This window comes from Hylobates moloch, unplaced genomic scaffold, assembly GCF_009828535.3.
Source record: "Hylobates moloch isolate HMO894 unplaced genomic scaffold, HMol_V3 SCAFFOLD_2, whole genome shotgun sequence".
NCBI lineage: Eukaryota > Metazoa > Chordata > Mammalia > Primates > Hylobatidae > Hylobates > Hylobates moloch.
In genome coordinates, this window is record NW_026652277.1 from 26,556,030 (window position 1) to 26,577,901 (window position 21,872).

General features: G+C 35.8%; 1 protein-coding gene across 2 annotated transcripts in view; it reads left to right on the top strand.

Annotated features, from left to right (window-relative positions):
* TBCK (TBC1 domain containing kinase) overlaps positions 1–21,872 on the top strand; it is a 271,930-nt gene that overhangs the window by 123,320 nt on the left and 126,738 nt on the right. For both annotated transcript variants that reach the window (XM_032172492.2, XM_058432416.1), the window contains exon 23: positions 17,834–18,009. In XM_032172492.2, coding sequence (XP_032028383.1) covers positions 17,834–18,009 — 176 coding nt within the window. The remainder of the gene's footprint in view (positions 1–17,833; positions 18,010–21,872) is intronic.

Sequence of the window (21,872 nt, forward strand, 5' to 3'; positions counted from 1 at the left end):
GATTGGGGAAGTTCTCCTGGATAATATCTTGCAGAGTGTTTTCCAACTTGGTTCCATTCTCCCCATCATTTTCAGGTACACCAATCAGACGTAGGTTTGGTCTTTTCACATAATCCCAAATTTCTTGGAGGCTTTGTTCATTTCTTTTTATTCTTTTTTCTCTAGACTTCCCTTCTCGCTTCATTTCATTCATTTCCTCTTCCATCTGCGATACCCTTTCTTGCAGTTGATCGCATCGGCTACCGAGGCTTCTGCAATCTTGGCGTAGTTCTCGATACTTGGCTTTCAGCTCCATCAGCTCCTTTAAGCCTTTCTCTCCATTGGTTATTCTAGTTATCCATTCATCTAATTTTTTTTTCAAAGTTTTTAACTTCTTTGCTATTGTTTTGAATTTCCTCCCGTAGCTCGGAGTAGTTTGATTGTCTGAAGCCTTCTTCTCTCAACTCTTCAAAGTCATCCTCCGTCCAGCTTTGTTCCGTTGCTGGTGAGGAACTGCGTTCCTTTGGAGGAGGAGAGGTGCTCTGCTTTTTAGAGTTTCCAGTTTTTCTGCTCTGTTTTTTCCCCATCTTTGTGGTTTTATCTACTTTTGGTCTTTGATGATGGTGATGTACAGATGGGTTTTTGGTGTGGATGTCCTTTCTGTTTGTTAGTTTTCCTTCTACCAGACAGGACCCTCAGCTGCAGGTCTGTTGGAGTTTGCTAGAGGTCCACTCCAGACCCTGTTTGGCTGGGTGTCAGCAGCGGTGGCTGCAGAACAGCGGATTTTCATGAGACCACCAATTCAGCTGTCTGATAGTTCCTCTGGAAGTTTTGTCTCAGAGGAGTACCTGGCCGAGTGAGGTGTCAGTCTGTCTCTACTGGGGGTGCCTCCCAGTTAGGCTGCTTAGGGGTCAGGGACCTACTTTAGGAGGCAGTCTGTCCATTCTCAGATCTCCAGCTGCGTGCTGGGAGAACCACTGCTCTCTTCAAAGCTGTCAGTCAGACAGGGACGTTTAAGTCTGCAGAGGTTCCTGCTGAATTTTTGTTTGTCTGTGCCCTGTCCCCAGAGGTGGAGCCTACAGAGGCAGGCAGGCCTCCTTGAGCTGTGGTGGGCTCCACCCAGTTCGAGCTTCCTGGCTGCTTTGTTTACCTAAGCAAGCCTGGGCAATGGCGGGCGCCCCTCCCCCAGCCTCGCTGCCACCTTGCAGTTTGATCTCAGACTGCTGTGCTAGCAATCACCAAGACTGCGTGGGCATAGGACCCTCTGAGCCAGGTGCGGGACACAATCTCCTGGTGTGCCGTTTTCCAGGCCTGTTGGAAAGGCGCAGTATTAGGGTGGGACTGACCCAATTTTGCAGGTGCTGCCTGTTACCCCTTTCTTTGACTAGGAAAGGGACCTCCCTGACCCCTTGCACTTCCCGAGTGAGGCAATGCCTCGCCCTGCTTCGGCTTGCGCACAGTGCGCTGCACCAACTGTCCTGCACCCACTGTTTGGCACTCTCTAGTGAGATGAAACCGGTACCTCAAACAGAAATGCAGAAATCGCCCGTCTTCTGTGTCGCTCAGGCTGGGAGCTGCAGACCGGAGCTCTTCCTATTCGGCCATCTTGGCTCCACACCCCTGCATGTCTATTTCTAAGTACACCTTGGAATTGCAAAAGGACAATCAAAATGGAAATTAAATTTGGAGGTTTTAGCAGTGGTCCTTCTCTCCCCCACCCATCTGTGAAAATTACATATAGACATTAAAATCTGGATGGCATATTAAAGTCTTGTGAGTTTAAAATTAGTTAAGGATAAGTGAGAAAGTAGTTAATTTGTTTATATTGGCATGGTGTATAGTCACTGAAATAAAACTTTATGAAAAATTGCTTTTAAAACCTCAGGTTACGTCAGTCTTGTTTGTGGTGGAAATACTGCATTATTTTATGGAAAAGGGGAAAATTTAAAAACAGATATTACAATACATCACCTCCAAACTAATAAATGGTCATGAAAACAGCAGCCAGTAGCATGACTGATGAAGACTCTGAAATTATAACATGATTCTAGGAAGCTAGAAGAATTCACATAACGCTAACCTAATTGTTGCTCTTGAAACATACGACTAATTTTGCAACATGTAAATACTTTATAAAGTTTAAAGGAAATATTTCGTACGCATTGGGAACTGTAATGAAAAATAATGTTAGAGGTGATCAGAATTTCTACTTATTTTGAAAATTTAAGAGTAGATTTGATTACTTACACATCTTAAACCTGGTCCCAAATTGTCAAGAATCTGATAGGAAGGCCTTTCTCTATAGCAGAGCTGCTTGTTTTATGGTTGATAAGGGTTTCTGCTTTGTGAAAGGATTCCTGCTTTCTGAATTTTTTGAGCAGTCCAAAAATTATCTTATAGTTTAGATCAGTGTTACTAAGCATATTTTGTTTCTAGATACCAATGATGGCATTAGGTTTATATTTGCTTTACTATTGAATGTTTATATGTGCCTTAGGTTTGCAAAACAAAATTTGTAGAGCATTTGTCACTTCTGAAGTAGATTAAAAGTAATTAACCACAAAAACCTTTAAAAGTCAGAAACTGTTTAAAATGTCCCTACATATACTGCTGACAGATACTGCAGTAAGAATGTAAGGACCAAAATGTATTAAATTTAAGAGAGAGATTTAAGGCATCAAAAGAATATACCTTGAAATAATAAGAACCATCTGTGAGAAACCAACAGCCAGGATGAGGCTGAATGGGCAAATACTGGATGCATATTCCCCTTGAGAATTGAAACAAGACAATGTGCCCACTCTCACCACTCCTATTCCACGTAGTACTGGAAGTCCTAGTTACAACAGTCAGGCAAAATAAAGAAATTAAAGGCATCCGAATAGGAAGAAAAGAAATCAAACTGTCTCTTTTCACAAATGATATGATTTTATGCTTAGAAATCCCCATAGCCTCTGCTCAAGAGCTCCTAGATTTGATGAAAACTTTAGCCAAGTTTTAGGATAAAAAATCAGTATATATAAATCAGTAGCACTTCTGTACACTGTGTCCAAGCTGAGAGCCCAATCAAGAACACAATCTCACTTACAATAGCCAACTAAAAAAGTACATTACCTAAGAGTACATCTACCCGAAGGAGGTGAAAGATCTCTGCAACAATAACTACAAAACACTGCTTAAAGAAATCATAGATGGCCGAGCACAGTGGCTCATGCCTGTAATCCCAGCACTTTGGGAGGCTGAAGTGGGCAGATCACAACGTCAGGAGTTCGAGACCAGCCTGATCAATATGTTGAAACCCCATCTCTACTAAAAATACAAAATTAGTTGGGCGTGGTGGCATGCACGTGTAATTCTGGCTACTCAGGAGGCTGAGGCAAGAGAATAGCTTGAACCTGGGAGGCGGAGGTTTCAGTGAGCCAAGATCACGCCACTGCACTCAGCCTGGGCAACAGAGCAAGACTGCATCTCAAAAAAGAAAAAAAGGAAAAAAAAGAAATCATAGATGACACAAACAAATGGAAAAACATTCCATGCTCATGCATCAGAACAATCAATATTGTTAAAATGGCCATATTGCCCAAAGAAATTTGTAGATTCAGTGCTATTCCTATCAAACTACCAAGAACATTTATCACAGAATTAGAAAAAAATATTCTAAAATTTATATGGAACCAAAAAAGAGCCTGAATCACCAATGCAATCCTAAGCAAAAAGAATAAAGCTGGAGACATCACACTACCCAATTTCAAACTCTACTACAAGGATACAGTAAACAAAACAGCATGGTACTGGTACAAAAACATACACATAGATCAATGGAATGGGTTAGAGAACCCAGAATTAAAGCCACACACCTACAGCCATCCGATCTTCAACAAAGTTGACAAAAATCAGAAATGAGGAAAGGATTCCCTATTCAGTAAATGGTGCTGGGATAGCTAGCTAGCTGTATGCAGAAGATTGAAACTGGAGCGCTTCCTTTCATCATATATGAAGATTAACTCGAGAGGGAGTAAAGGTTTAAATATAAGACCACAAACAATAAGAATCCTAGAAGAAAACTTAGGAAATACCATTCTGGACCTGGGCCTTGGGTAAGTATTTATGACTCAGTCCTCAAGAGCAATTGCAACAAAAACAAAAATTGACAAGTGGGACCTAATTAAGCTCTTTAAACTTCTGCACAGCAAAAGAAACTATCAACAGAGTAAACAGACAACCTACAAAATGGGGGAAAATATTTGCAAACTATTTATTTGACAAAAGTCTACTATCCAGAGTCTAAAAGCAACTAAACCAACAAGCAAAAAACAAATGACCCCTTTAAAAATGTAAAAAGTTCATGAACAGACACTTCTCAAAAGAAGATATCTGTATGGACAACAAGCATATGAAAAAATGTTCAACATCACTAATCATTAGAAATGCAAATCAAAACCACAATGAGATACTATCTAATACCAGTCAGAAAGGCTATGATTAAAAAGCCAACAAATAACAGTTGCTGGTGATGTTGCAAAGAAAAGGGAACCCTTATACACTGCCTGTGGGAATGTAAACTAGTTCAGCCACTGTCAAAAGCACTCTGGAGATCTCTAAAAGAACTTAAAACAGAGCTTCCATTCAACCCAGCAATCCCATTACTAGGCATATACCCAAAGGATTATAAATCATTCTGCCATAAAGACACATGCATGTGTATGTTCATCACAACACTATTCAAAAATAGCAAAGACATAAAATCAACCTAAATGCCCATCAATGGTGGACTGCATAAAGAAAATTTGATACATATACACCATGGAATACTATACAGTCATAAAATTAATGAGATCATGCCCTTTGCAACAACATGGATGGAGCTGGAAGCCATTATCTTTAACATACTGTTGCAGGAACAGAAAATCAAATACCACATGTTCTCACTTATAAGTAGAAACTAAACATTGAGTTCACATGGACACAAAGAAAAGAACAATAGACACCAGGGCCTACTTGAGGCTGAAAGATGGGAGGAGGAAAAAGATCGAAAAAATACCTGTTGGGTTCTATGCTAATTACCTGGGTAATGAAATAATCTATACACCAAACCTCTGCAGCATGCAACCTACCCATATAACACACCCATACATGTACTCCTTGAACCTAAAATTAAAGTTGGACAAAGAAAAAGAATGAAAGAAAGGGTGCTTCCTGAACCCAGGCTGCTGCTCACAATGTTGTGATCCTTTTCCTTTCTCTAGGTCTCAGTCTTCCCATTAACATATGAGGGTGTGTTCTAGAATCATCATGGAATTTTTTTAAAATGTAAGTTCTTGTCACAGGAACAAATACAGCATGATTCCACTTATATGAGCCATCTAAAACAGAATTACAGAAGCAGAAATAGAATGATTAAACATGGGTAGTGGGAAATGGGAAGTTGTTCAGTGAGTATGAAGTTATACAAGATATAATTTCTAGGGATCTGCTGTACAACAATTAATATACAGTTAATGATATGCTGTGCACTTAAAATTTTGTGGTAAGAGAGTGAATCTCATGTTGTGTTCTTCCCACGCACATATACTAGATGTATAGACACATACACATAGACTAGATTGGAGAAAAGAGAAATAATATACCAGAGTATTAATAGAAATAATATACCAGAATGTTTATAGCATAGAGGGAATGACTAGAATATTTTTATTACAAGAAAGCACATTTAATTACTTAAAATTTCAAGCCATTTTAATCCTTCTGTACAAATTATCAATCATATGAAAACTTATTGAACTTGAACAAGGTTCTATTTACCACAAAAATCAAAGACTCCTGTTTTGTTCTGATTCACTGTGAAGTGTAAAAGAAAGAGAGAAAACGATGGCTGCAACTGACCTAGTGCTAAATTTTCCAAGCTGCTGCAAATACCTGCTCTATAGGTAGAGTAGGTACAGATACTTTGCATCAAAGTATCTACCTACTCAACTGTTAACTCATTAAGACAACTATGTTAAGAATAGAAAACAGTTTACCCATATATCAGTAATGTATTGCATTTCCTATTTCTCATGTCATTGTAGGTATTAAACAACAGAAATGATAGATGCTTAGGAAAATGTGCCAGTAATTGCATGCATATATACCAGAGTTGAAAGGCTGGGTGAATTATATCTGGAGCCCAGTAACATATTGTACCATCCTTTTCTCCTTAGACATTAACTAAGAAGATTGTGGTTTAAAATTATATTCATTTATTCAAATATCTGTTGACTTCTAGGAGTGGGTGTATCTATATATATAAAACACGTGTATCTCTATATATATATACAACTAGTCTTATTGGTGGTTTATTATTTCTTTGTACCGGAACACAATATTCATGCATAATTATTTAAAGATGATCCAGTGGTCATCTGTAAGTGTGACTGATACTTCTAACTTGGGTTATCTTAATTATTAATACATACGGTATTACTCCCTTGTCCTGGTAAGTCGCTTGACTGCCTTGTGTATTAGTTCTCTAATATTTTCAGTTAGATAATTCAACTTCCCTCTTAGAATTTCTCTATAGAATCAACAGGATTTGGAATCCAGTGGAATGTTTAGTGTGTGGAAGAATTCCTTATATTTTAACCAAGGTGGGGAATGGGAACAAATTAGGAAATGAGTGAGCATGGTACTGACAAAGATAGTTAAGTTTTAGATACATGCTTAAGATATTATGGGGCAGCCAGATTTAGAAGCTGAGGCACTGTTAAGAGATTTTTAAGTGACAAAATGACAAGTATGATTTCAAGATCTTACTTGTCAGAGTCTAAAGTTTCCCATAGTCAGTTAGGCTCTGGTGAAGCCCTAGTAGGTTAGGCTCTCATAAAAATATTTCACTTGAAGGCAGGCCTTATTAAGGAGAATTATAATGCTCTTGGCATATTTAGAATGGCTCTTTTTTTCCTCAATACCTGCTAGGAGCATAAAGGGATTTTTTGTGATCTTGATGTTTGAAGCATGAATCAGCTAAATACATGAGAAGGATCATAACAAGGACAAATAATGCAAAAATGTATAGATTACTAATGGTGTCAGTGAGACTAAACTGCAGTAAGTGGGACTTGTTAAAAATACTATGTTTGGAACAAAAAAACAAGGCAAGATTATAATTATTTTTGGAAAACATCCAATAATGTTTAGCAATAAGAAAACTCACCAACTTTCTTTAGTGTTTTTGAGATGTGAAGCATACAAATTGTGTGACCTGCTGGTCAGGAAATTGTGTCCACTTTCTATGAGACGTATGTGAGTTTACTCACTGATTACATGTTTAATAAATACTATATGACAGGCACAGTATTATGCACTGGGGCCATGAAAATAAATAAGACATAGTGTAGCTCTGTAGTAGGATGGAGAGAAAGCACTGGCAGCTTAGAAAATAGTATAAGGATAACACGGATATGTGAAGCTCATGGCTGTCTTATTGTAAATAGGATGTTAATAGAGGATAGATTGAGAGAGACAGACCTGGAGTGGATTGGCTGGGGTGGTGGTACTGGTGGTAGTGATAAAAGTTGGTAAAATAGGTAGAGGAATGGTTATGGGGGCCTTGCATGATATGCTGAGGAAATTGCATATTATTTTATATGCAAATGGAAAGTTTTAAGCACAGAAATGACATGATCCTATCTATATTTTAGAAAAATGATTCTGGCTGTAGTATGGAAGATGGATTGGACACCTGAAATAATATGATTCTAAGCAGTAGAAAGAGAGCAGCTGTCCAGGGATAACTTCAAGAATGTGGTAAAAGAATATTATTGAACTTAGCTCTTTACCAAAATAAATTATATGACAAAGTCCTGAGAGATTTCTAATATTTTATAATTCTCTCTTAAGTAATAACATTCTATGCTGTATTCCTTGAAGTGTAGTTGATACTTATTACTAACAGTCCTTAAATGTGGATCAGTGAGTTACTCAAGGTTATTAATTCTTTGTTGGAAGACTAGAATCTATGCCATTTCTTTCCACTATAATTTTATTTTATGTCAGTACATTAAGTAGTGATAGATGTGCTGTCAACTTGAAGGTGTCATGAGTATTGTCCTTAGACCTTACCTTATAGAGAGTGCTTCATAATATGCATATTTTATTCCCTCTACTTTCTTCTCCACTAATAAGATAAGGAACTTTATAATTTTCAGTCTTCTTCTGCAGTGATAATTTCATTGTGTTATTGTTGGGATAGTTCGATGTCATAAGACATCGTAAGACAGAACCAATGACAAAAACCACATGATTATCTCAATAGATGCAGAAAAGGCCTTCAACAAAATTCAACAGCCTTTCATGCTAAAAACTCTCAATAAACTAGGTATTGATGGAACGTATCTCAACATAATAAGAGCTATTTGTGACAAACCCACAGCCAAAATCATACTGAACAGGCAAAAACTGGAAGCAATCCCTTTGAAAACCAGCGCAAGACAAGGATGCCCTCTCTCACCACTCCTATTCACATAGTGTTAGAAGTTCTGGCCAGGGCAGTCAGGCAAGAGAAAAAAATAAAGGGTATTCATATAGGAAGAGAGGAAGTCAAATTGTCACTGTTTGCAGATGACATGATTGTATATTTAGAAAACCCCATCATCTCAGCCCAAAATCTCCTTAAGCTGATAAGCAACTTCAGCAAAGTCTTGAGATACAAAATCAATATGCAAAAATCACAAGCATTTCTATGCACCAATAACACATAAACAGAGAGCCAAATCATGAGTGAAGTCCCATTCACAATTGCTACTAAGAGAATAAAATACCCAGGAATGGCCAGGCGCGGTGGCTCACGCTTGTAATCCCAGCACTCTGGGAGGCCGAGGCGGGTGGATCACGAGGTCAGGAGATCGAGACCACGGTGAAACCCCGTCTCTACTAAAAATACAAAAAATTAGCCGGGCGTGGTGGCGGGCGCCTGTAGTCCCAGCTACTCGGAGAGGCTGAGGCAGGAGAATGGCGTGAACCCGGGAGGCGGAGCTTGCAGTGAGCCGAGATTGCGCCACTGCACTCCAGCCTGGGCGACAGAGCGGGACTCCTTCTCAAAAAAAAAAAAAAAAAAATACCCAGGAATTCAACTTACAAGGGATGTGAAGGACCTCTTCAAAGAGAACTACAAACCACTGCTCAAGGAAATAAGAGAGGACACAAACCAATGGAAAAACATTCCACACTCATAGATAGGAAGAATCAATAACATGAAAATAGTCTTATTGCCCAAAGTAATTTATAGATTCAATGCTATCCCCATCAAGCTAGCAATGACTTTCTTCACACAATTGGAAAAAACTACTTTAAACTTCATATGGAACCAAAAAAGAGCCCACATAGCCAACACAATCCTGGGCAAGAAGAGCAAAGCTAGAGGCATCACGCTTCCTGACTTCAAACTCTGCTACAAGGCTACAGTAACCAAAACAGCATGGTACTGTACAAAAGCAGATATATAGACCAATAGAACAGAACAGAGGCCTCAGAAATAACACCACACATCTACAACCATCTGATCTTTAACAAACCTGACACACACAAGCAATGGGGAAAAGATTCCCTATTTAATAAATGCTGTTGGGATAACTGGCTAGCCATATGCAGAAAACTGAAACTGGACCCTGTCCTTACACCTTATACAAAAATCGACTCAAGATGGATCAAAGACTTAAATGTAAGACCTAGAACCATAAAAATCCTAGAAGAAAACCTGGGCAATACCATTCAGGACATAGGCATGGGCAAAGACTTCATGTCAAACACCAAAAGCAATGGCAACAAAAGCCAAAATTGACAAATGGGAGCTAATTAAACTAAAGAGCTTCTGCACAGCAAAAGAATCTATCATCAGAGTGAACAGGCAACCTACAGAATGGGAGAAAATTTTTGCAATCTGTCCATCTGACAAAGGGCTAATATCCAGAATCTACAAAGAACTTAAACAAATTTACAAGAAAAAAGCCAAGAACCCCATCAAAAAATGGGCAAAGGATATGAACAGACACTTCTCAAAAGAAGACATTTATGCAGCCAACAGACATATGAAAAAATGCTCATGATCACTGGTCATTAGAGAAATGCAAATCAAAACCACAATGAGACCATCTCACACCAGTTAGAATGGTGATCATTAAAAAGTCAGGAAACAACAGATGCTGGAGAGGCTGTGGAAAAATAGGAACACTTTTACACTGTTGGTGGGAGTGTAAATTAGTTCAACCATTGTGGAAGACAGTGTGGCGATTCCTCAAGGATCTAAAACTAGAAATACCATTTGACCCAGTAATCCCATTACTGGGTATATACCCAAAGGATTATAAATCATTCTACAATAAAGAGACATGCACACATATGTTTATTGCAGCACTATTCACAATAGCAAAGACTTGGAACCAACCCAAATGTCCATCAATGGTAGACTGGATTAAGAAAATGTGGCACATGTATATCATGGAATACACTATGCAGCCATAAAAAATGATGAGTTCATGTCCTTTGCAGGGACATGGATGAAGCTGGAAACCATCATTCTCAGTGAATTACCACAAGATAGAAAACCAAACCCTGCATGTTCCCCCTCATAAGTGGGAGTTGAACAATGAGGACACATGGACACAGGGAGGGGAACATCACACACTGGGGCCTGTGTGGGGTGGGGGCTAGGGGAAGGATAACATTAGGAGAAATACCTAAAATAGGTAGGTGATGGGTTGATGGGTGCAGCAAACCACCATGGCACATGTATACCTGTGTAACAAAACTGCACATTCTGCACATGTAACCCAGAACTTAAAGTATAATAAAAACAAGAAAAAAAAAAAACATACTACTAGAGAAAATCACCTAACCACAAAGGAAGACTTTAAGAGAGGATAAAAGGAAGAAAGTGTCTACAAAACAAGCAAATAGCAAGTTATAAAATAACAGTAGCAAATCCTTACCTATTATTACTAACCTTGAATATAAATAGGTTTAATTTATCCAATTAAATTAATTGTCCAATAAAAAGACCTAGAATGGATGAATTGATTTAAAAAAAAAAAAAGACACAACTATATGCTGTCTACAAGAAACTCTACCTTTGAAGACATGCAGAGACTAAAAGTGAAGGGATGAGAGAAGATTCGGAAACTATAGAGAGAGCTGGAGCAACTGTACATATATCAAATAAAATAGATTTTAATTCAATAATAGTTTTTAAAAAGACAAAAGAAGTCCATTATATGATGATAAAAGTCAATATAGCAAGAGGATATAACAATTATGTATACATCCAACCAACTCTGGAGCATCAAAATATAAAACAAATATTAATTAACCTAAATAGAGAGATTGAGTGCAGCGTTATAATAGAAGGGCACTCAGCACCCCACTTCTAGCAATACACAGGTCATCCAGACAGAAAGTCAACACAGAAACACTGGAGTTAAACTGTACTCTAGACCAAATGGACCTAACAGATATTTACAGAACATTCCATCCAACAGCTGCAGAATACACATTTTTCTCAAAAGCACATGGAACATTCTCCAGGATGGACCCTGTGTTCACAAAACAAGTCTTAAATTTTCAAAAATCAAAATTATATCAAATATATTTTTAGATCACAATGGAATAAAACTAGAAATCATTAAGAAAAAGAACATTAGAAACTACAAATTTATGGAAATCAAATGATGTGCTTCTGAACAACAAATGGGTCAATGAAATTAGAAAGGAAATTATAGTATTCCTGTATTTAATAGAAAATGTGCAAATGAAAATGGAAATATATGGGATACAGCAAAAACAGTTCTAAGAGGGTAGTTTATTGCAGTAAACACCTACATCAGAAAAGTAGAAATAATTCAAATAAAGAACTTAACAATGCACCTCAAGGAAGTAGAAAAGCAGGAACAAACAAAACATTGGTAGAAGGAAAGAAATAATAAAGAGCAGAATAAAAACAAATGAAATTCAAGCTAAGAAAACAATACAGAAGATCAACAAAAGGAAAAGTTGGTTTTTGAAAAAATTAGCAAAATCAATAATCCTTTAGCTAGACTAGCAAAAAAGGGACTAGGCCCAAATAAATAAAATCTTATGTAAACTGAGAAATTTTACTACAGAATGCAGACATTATACTACACAATTGCAAAGGATCATTAGAGACTATTTTGAACAACTATACACTAACAAGTTGGAAAACCATGAAGTGATGAATAAATTTCTGGACACATACAACTTAGCAGGATTGAACCATGAAGAAATAGAAAACCTGAACAGATCAACAATTAATAACAAGATAAGCAGCTGTAATAAAAAAGTCTCCCATCAAAAGTCCAGCAGTGGATGGCTATGTTGCTGAAAGAACTAATACAAATTCTCTCAAATTCTTAAAAAAAAAAAAGAAGAGGAGAGGATACTTTCCAACTCATTCTAAATACCAACATCCCTGATGGACATAGATGAAAAATTCTCAGCAAAAATGCAAGCAACTGAATTCAACAACACGTTAAAAAAATCATTCACCATGGTCGAGTGGGATTCATCCCAGGAATTCAGTGATGATTCAACATATGCAAATCAATAAACATGCTACATCACTTAACAGGATCAAGAACAAAACCTATATGATTCTTTCAATAGATACTAGAAAAGTATTTGATAAAATTCAACATTCCTTCATGATAAAAATTCTCAACGAACTGGGTATAACAGGACCACACCTCAAAACAATAAAGGCCATATGTGACAAACCCACAGCTACTACACTGAATAGGGAAAATCCAAAAGGCTTCCTCTAAAATCTAGACGAAAAAGATGCCTCCTTTCACTACTTTTATTCAGCAGAGTACTGGAAATTCTAGACAATTAGGCAACAGAAAAAAAATTAAACACATTCAATTGGAAAGAAAGAACTCAAATTATTCTTTTTCACAGATGACATGACCTTATATTTGGAAAACCCTCAAGACTTCACCAAAAAACTGCTAGAACAGATTTGCGAATTCAGTAAATTGGGATACAAAATTGACACATAAAAATCAGTAGCATTTCTTTAGACCAACAGTGAACAATCTGAAAAAGAAATCAGGGAAGCAGTTCTGCTTGAAATGGCTACAAATAAAATATGTAGGAACAAATTTAACAAAAGAAGTGAGAGATTCTCCACAATGATAAACACTAATGAAATAAATTATAGAGGGCAATAAAAAATGGAAAGATATCACATGCTTATAGATTAGAAGAATTCATTATGTTAACATGTTCATGCTACCCAAAGTGATCTACAGGCTCAATGTAATTTCTATCAAAATACCCACGACACTCTTAACAGAATTCGAAAAAATAATCCTAAAATTTTTATGGAACCACAGAAGACCCCAAGTAGCAAAAGCAATCTTGAGTAAAGAGAAAACTAGAGGCCTCACACTAATTCCCAAATATACTACAGAGCTGTAGTAACCAAAACAGCATTGTACTGACATAAAAACCGGCACATAGACCAGTGAAATGGAATAGATAACTCAGAAATAAATTCACACATTTACAGTCAACTTATTTTTGACACAGGTGCCAACAATATACATTGGAGAAAAGACAAGTTTTTTAAATAAATGGTGCTGGGAAAACTGTATCTCCATATGCAGACTAATGAAACTAGACCCCTATCTCACCATATGCAAAAATTAAATCAAACTTTATTAAAGACTTAAATGGAAGACGTGAAACTACGAGACCACATTGTGGAAATGCCTCACAACATTGATCTAGGCAAATATTTTTGAGGTCAGACCTCAAAAACACAGGCAACCAAAGCCAAAGTAGACAAACAGAATTACATCAAGCTAAAATTCTTCACAGCAAAGGAAACAATCAACAGAGTGAAGAAACAACCTACAGAATGGGAGGAAATGTGCAAACTCTTCAACCAACAAAGGATTAGTAACCAGAGTATATAAAGAACTCAAATCAATAGCCAAAAAAAATCCTATTTAAAAAATGGGTAGATGATCTGAATAGACATTTCTGAAAAGGAGACATAGAGACAGATGTGGTGGTGTATACTTGTAGTGCCAACTATTCAGGATGCTGTGATATAAGATCACTTGAGCCCAGAAGTTTCAGGCTGTCGTAGGTCATAGTTTATGATCATGTCTGTAGTCATTACACTCTAACCTGGGTAACTCAGTGAGACCCTGTATTTAAAAAAAACAAAAAAAAAAACAAAAAAAAACCACTTAAAAATGGCCAACAAGTATATGAAAAAGTACTCAATATCACTAATTATCAGAGAAATGAAAATCAAAACCACAATGAAATTGTTTAAATCCAAGTTTAAAAGGCTATTACGAAGAAGACAAAAATAATAGATGGTGGAGAAAGTGGGATTTTAGTACACTGTTAGTGGGAATGTAAATTAGTATAGCTACTATGAAAAACAGTGTGGAGGTTCCTCAAAGAAACAAGTTATCACAAACATCAAAAACATACTTTTTGTGTAACTAAAGGACTACTCAGGGATCCACCAAATGCCCAGCACAATGAAGTATATACGTAAGTATATCACCATGAAATTTCATAATACAGGGATCCTAAAAGTTAACAGAGAAACAGAAAATCATGTACAAATAATCCTAAATCAGAATTTTATCAGACTTCTCAGCAGCAGACATTGGAGCTCTACCTTTAATAACTCAGAAGGAAACAATTCAACCCTAGAATGCTATACCTGGTCAAACTATCAGTCAAGGGCAGATTAATGATATTTGTTGAAGGTTTTTAAATAGTTTACCTCCTGTGTACTCTTTCTTTGTAGCTGCTGGATAATGTGTTTCATCAAAATGAGAAGTAAATATGAAAGAGTGGTAAATAATGTCTTACCCAAAAAGTTAGGAATCAAATGTAGGGGAGAGCCTAAGAGAATTGGATAATGGTAAAGAGAAGTTCCAGGACAATAGCTATGCAATAAATTTCAGAAGCAATTCATAGCCATTAAAGTGAGAGAAGAGTAGGCTCAGGAAAGCTTTTCCATCTATCCTTGCCCAAATGGTTGTGTTTATCATATTGAAAATAGTTTAGTATTTCTGAAAGATCTAATACTAATGGGTGCCAATGAAGAAATTAATAGATTTAGAGAAGTTATTTTACCCAGAGTTGCAAAATACCTCATGGAGCTTTAATTCAAACCTGGGAAACCATAATCCATGTTTAATTCACAATGCAGTGTCTCAATAATTATAATGCAAGGTTAAAAAACAGTAGTGCCATGTAACGAGAGATTACTTTGTAGGGGTAAATGTGCATTTTAATGTACAGTTCACAAAGTACTTTTGCATTATATTTTGATTATGATAATGTGCTTTGGAAGGATTTTGAGATGAGAGGTGACATGAGTCAAGTGAAATGGAAAATGAGATATCTGTTAGAACTAACAATCAGGGTAGAATCGGGATGGATGCCAGTACATCATCAAGATTCACTGTAAACCTTTTATGGTGTTGATGGGATGTCTTGGAAGCAGATACCAATGACTTTTCCAATGCCAGTGATTGAAGGACTGCACTACAACCTTTGCTCTAGATCACTGACTCAACTTCAAACTTTGCTGGTGACAGATGTGTCAAATTGATTTGAGCCCTGCAAATACAAAATCTATGGACTGAAACCCTCCCCTTTGGAAATTAACCTGTGTTAAGTAGACAGACTTTAGATGGTTAAGTATTTTCTCTCATTAGCTGCCAAATTTTTATCTTAACTATTTGAATTGAAAGTTTTCTAAAATGAATTGCGCTCTCTTTTTTCTTAAACAGGCTAGAGAAACCTGTCTTAAACTTTGGTTTTTCTTCTAGCTTGTGTTTGTATTTTCTTTGTGAAATAACAAGTTGATATTGTTACAGAGCTTCACTATATTATCCATTGCTCAAATAAATAGGCTCATGCCTCAAAGCTTGTTTCACTCTGTTTTATAGTTTTTATATTAGGAATAGCATATAAGGTGATTAAATCTGACCTCTTTTTGTAGCCATGGAAGTAATGAGCTGTGAAGTTGGCAAACATCACTAAGGAATGCCTAATTGAGTAACTGGTCTTATCAGACTGTCTTTTCATATTCCAAATCTAAGTTAGGAAGTAACAAAAGATGCCTTATAACCTTATAGTAACTTCAGACTTCTACTCATAGTAACATACTTAGCAAATCACTTAACTTCCTTGTGTCTTAGTTTCTTTATCTTTAGCAGAAATAGAAGGTGGGAAGAAGAATTACCATAACTGTCTTTAATAAAATCATTGTAAGAATTAAATGGATTAAGTGAAAGTGTACAATAGCTGTCACATAATAGATGGTCAGTGTTATCTTCTTTTTCCCTCTTCCAGATTTCTCCACCTTACCATAGCAGATAACTCTAAATGATTACTCATGCACTATCCACAGAAGTTACTTAATGCCTATTTCCTTTTCCCCTTACAAGCCCTTCATTTCAAAAAGAGGGGGAGAAAAAAAGAACTTATCACTTTCTGACATGTAATATATTTTTTTCCATTGCCTGCCTGAGCCTGACACTTGGACTTTTACAGAGGAAATGAGAATATATGCCATTTGCTACTTTTAGAAATATGGAAAGATAAAAACTAGTCAATGCTAAACTCCTTCATCACAGTCAACTTCTTGAATTTCTCCACCTTTCTGTGATCTCTCCACTTTCGCCATAGAGGACTGGCTAACTTCTCATCAGGACTGTTAGCCTCCTAAAGAGATACAGTCTCATCCAAAACACAAACAATATAGAATTGTAGTAACCTTTCTACGTATATTACCTCTGCATTAAAGATGCTTAAATTTCAAACATGAGAAACAAAAGGAAATCTAATATGAAAGTGTTTCTATTTTATCTTTTAATCAAGTGCATTTAAACCTTACTTGATTAAACTTAACTTTAAAACCTTTCTTCATTTAACTCAAGAAATTATTAAAGAATGGAGAAATGCTGGTTGGGCACAGTGGATGATCCCTGTAATCCTAGAAATTTGGGAGGCCAAGGCAGGCGGATTGCCTGAGGTCAGGAATTCAAGAACAGCCTGGGCAACATGGTGAAACCCCAGGTCTACTAAAAATACAAAAAATTAGCCGGGCATTGTGGCATAGGCCTGTAATCCCAGCTTCTAGGGAGGCTGAGGCACGAGAATTGCTTTAACCTGGGAGGCCAAGGTTGCAGTGAGCCGTGATTGCACCACTGCGCTCCAGCCTGGGAGACAGAACAAGACTCTGTCTCAAAAACAGGAAAAAAAAAAATTGAGAAATGCTGAATTGAGATTCTGAAAATTTTTTTCTAATTATTTTATATCTTATTTAATGGCAGTAAAACTGTCAGTTCACTCTACTAGAATTCATTCTGAATCAGCAATCAACATCTTCTTTTATCTACCCATTCCCAAATTGTACTCTCCCCCAACAACTTTCGTTTCACATTGGAAAAGTGGAAACATTATCAGCATAAATTTGGCAGATTTTTAAATAAGGAGATGTGTTATATTCTGTGGCATTTAAATAATGATACTCTGAAATATATACATATGTATATGTAGATAATTCCAAGTAAAAGACACACATGAAAACATAAGTAGATACATTTACAAATATATGTAAGCAAATTATACCAAATATTTCCATCAATCCAGTCATAAATATGCTGATTAATAGCTACATTGTTTTTTTACTGACATTTTTTCTAATAACTTATCATCTTAGCCATATTTAGATATATTTACTTAGGAGAGATGGTGTTTATTACATTAAAAGAGCAATCTAAATTCTATACATTTGCTTTTTTAAAACATTTCTATCTAGAAATTGACATTGAACGCTGTGTGAGAGAATCTATCAACCTGTTTTGTTGGACTCCTAAAAGTGCTACTTACAGACAGCATGCTCAACCTCCAAAGCCAACTTCTGACAGCAGTGGAGTCAGAAGTTCGGCACCTTATTTCTCTGCTGAGTGTCCAGATCCTCCAAAGACAGATCTGGTATGTATTTGCGGATTTAATTTACAAACTCTAAAAGGAGATGGATGTTAAAATTAATATACCCTAGTATCTTTATTTTTCTTAATGGTGTCATTTATGTCCTTTTAATGTAGATATTTTCTAACACATGATTTGATTCATAGAAATATTCCAGAAAACCATTATATCTATTTGGTTATAGAGTTAGGAAGATTATTCTGATGTACTCCTCCAGGTAGCAAGTTTTGCTTTTTTTGTATGCATTTGTAGTATCTGTTTATATATCAGTTGGTTATATAGTAAGAGATTACAGAAGCAAAGAAAGAATTAAAAAAATAGAAAAAGAGTTGTTAATAGAGCAGGAACTTATTGTGGGTTGACAGAAGAAACAGCATTTTTAAAACTATGCCATGTAGGTGTTTCAACATTATCATTCTTATTAAACACAGTTTATAAATATGGTCAACAAAGCTTTCAGTTATAATAATTCATACATTTTGAATATTCTAATATTATCATAGTATCATAATTATTTCCATGAAATTGAATTTCAGTTAATATGTATGTATTGCTTTTCAGATATGGCACTTTCTATGATTTTATTTATGTCCCCAAATATATGAGTACATTCATTTGTTCACATATTTCTATCACAGTCAAATTATATTAAGGTCACTTATAAACATGACCCTGCTTATGATTGAATACAGAGCAATTTCAATAATTATAATCTCTGCCTCTAGATATATAGATGATAGAGAGGGAAACAGCTAAATGAATATATATATGAAAGATTATAAGACATTTCTAAAATATCTTGAGAGAGAAAAGAATAAGAACCCACACTTATAAATAAATATTTGCATTATAGTTTTCCAAAAGTAGTAGTTGTCTTCTGCCTGCCTGGAAGAAAGTAAGTTCTCAAATACTAGAAATATTCAGCTGAAGATATTTCCATGTAATGAATTTTGGTGAGAGAACTAATTTGTCAGTAAATGGTAAATGTTGTTCTACATCAGGGATCCCCAACCCCTGGCCACAGACTGGTACCTGTCACAGGAACCAGGCCATACAGCAGGAGGTGAGTGGCAGGCAAGCCAGCAAAGCTTTATCTGTATTTATGGCCACTCTCCATTACTCGCATTACCACCTGAGCACCGCTTCCTGTCAGATTAGCAGCAGCATTACAGTCTCATAGGAGCACAAATCCTCTTGTGAACTGCGCATGTGAGGGATATAGGTTGCACGTTCCTTATGAGAATCTAATGCCTGATGATCTGTCACTATCTCCCATCACCCCCAGATGGGACCATTAAGTAGCAGGAAAACAAGCTCAGGGCTCCCACTGATTGTACATTATGAAGAATCATGTAATTATTTCATTATATATTACAATGTAATAATAATAGAAATAAAGTACACAATAAATGTAATATGCTTGAATCATCCCCAAACCATCTGCCACATCCTGGGTCCATAGAAAAATTGTCTTCCATGAAGACAGTCCCTGGTGCCAAACAAGTTGAGGAACACTGTTCTAGATGACCTGTAAGATAGCTTGAAACTTTGAAATTCAGCAGTTCTAAATACAAACTTATTTAATAGTTTCTTTGTTTCAAATTTTGAATTGTATCCTCTTTATAGCAGAAAATCATTTGTTAAAAAGACTGACTTCTCCATTTTATTGCCTTTGTTCCTTTCTCAGATTAGTTGGTTGTATTTATGTGGGTTGATTTCTGAACTCTCTATTCTTTTTCATTGATCTATTTGTCTGTTCTTTTGCCAATACTATGCTGTTTTGATTTGTAATTTGTCCTGAAGCTCAGAAGTGTCAGTCCTCCAACTCTGTTCTTTTTAATACTGTGTTGGTTATTCTGAGTCTTTGTTTCCAAATAAACTTTAAAATTAGTATGTTGATACCTACAAAATAACTTGCTGCTATTTTGATTGGGATTACATTGAATCTACATATCAGTTTGGGAAGAACTCTTGACAATACAGGTTGATTATCTCTTTTCAAAGATTCTTGGGACCAAAAGTGCTTCAGATATTTTATTTTTTCTGATTTTGGAATATTTGCATTATACTTACTGATTGAGCATTCCTAATCCAAAAATACAAAATCCAGATTGCTCCAATGAGCATTTCCTTTGACTATCATCTTGGTGCTCAGAATGTTTCCGATTTTGGAACATTTTGGATTATGGATTATGGATTTTGGAACTAGAGATATTCAACCTTTATTGAGTCTCCTATCCAGGAAATAGAGTATTTTTTCATTTATCTAGTTGTTGGATTTCTTCCATCAGATTTTTATAGTTTTTTTCTCATTTAGATCTTATATATATATATTGTTAGACTTATATCTAGGTATTTGATTTTGAGGAATGCTGATGTAAATGGTATTTTTTTAATTTCAAATTCCATTTGTACATTGCAGGTATACAGGAAAGCGTTTGACCTTTTATATTAAGTTTGAGTTCTGCTACCTTGCTGTAGTTACTTATTAGCTCCAGTTTTTTGCTCAGTTCCTTCAGATTTTCTACATATATGATTACATTATTTGAAAAATGGACAGTTTTATTTCTTCCTTGCCAATTAGTACACCTCTTATTTTCTTTGTTTGTGTTATTGCATTAGATATGACATCTAATATAATGTTAAAAAGAAATGGTGAGAGGACATCCTTGCCTTGTTCCTGGTCTTAGCAGGAAAGCTTCTAGGGTCTCACCAGAAAGTATTGTGTGAGCTGTAGGTTTTTGTAGATGTTTTTTACAAGTTGAGTAAGTTCTCTTTTATTCCCAATTTGCGGAGAGATTTTTATCATAAATTCATGTTGGATTTTGTAGAATGTGTTTCCTGTATCTATTTGTATGATCATGTGAGTTTTCTTCTTTAGCTTGTTGGTGCAATGAATTACATTAATTAATTTTCATATGTTAAAACAGCCTTGCATGCCTGGGATAAACTCCACTTGTTCATGGTATATAATTTGTTTTATATATTGTTGGATTTGACTTTGATAATATTTTGTCGAGGATTTTGGTATCTATGTTCATGAGAGATACTGTTTTCTTGTAATGTCTTTGTCTAGTTTTAGTATTTAGGGTAATATTGGCCTCACAGAATGAGTTAGGACATATTTATTTTGCTTCTGTCCTCTCAAAGAAATTGTAGATAGTTGGCATAATTTCTTCCTTCAGTCTTTAATAGAATTTACCAGTGAATTCATCTGGGTCTGATACTTTCTGTTTGGAAATGTTCTTAATTATTGATTGAATGTCTTTAGTAGATGCAGGCCTATTCAGATTATCTAATTCTTCTCATATAAGTTTTGTCATATTGTGTCTTTCAAGCCATTTTATCCAGGCTATCAAATTTATGGGCATAGAATGGTTCATAGTATTCCTTTGTTATCATTTTATTGTCTATGGAATCTGTACTGAGATCTCCTCTTTCATTTCTGCTATTTGTAATTTGAATAATCTCTCTTTTTTTTCTTAGCTGGTTAAAGGCTTGTTGATTTTATTCATCTTTGCAAGGAGCCAGCTTTTGGTGTCATTGATCTCTTTTACTTTGATTTACTGTTTTCAATTTCATTGATTTCTGCTCTGATTTTTATTTTTATTCTACTCACTTTGAATTTAATTTGCTGTTCTTTTTCTAGTTTTCTAAGGTGGAAGCTTAGATCATTGATTTTAGAACTTCCCTTATTTCTAACATATACATTCAAAGCTATACATTTTCCTCTGAGCATTGTTTTTGATGCATTCCACAAATTTTGATGTTGTGTTTTCATTTCCATTTAGTTAATATTTTGACCTATGTGTTAATTAAAGGTGTTTAGTGTCTAAGTATATTGGTATTGATTCTCTAAGTCTAAT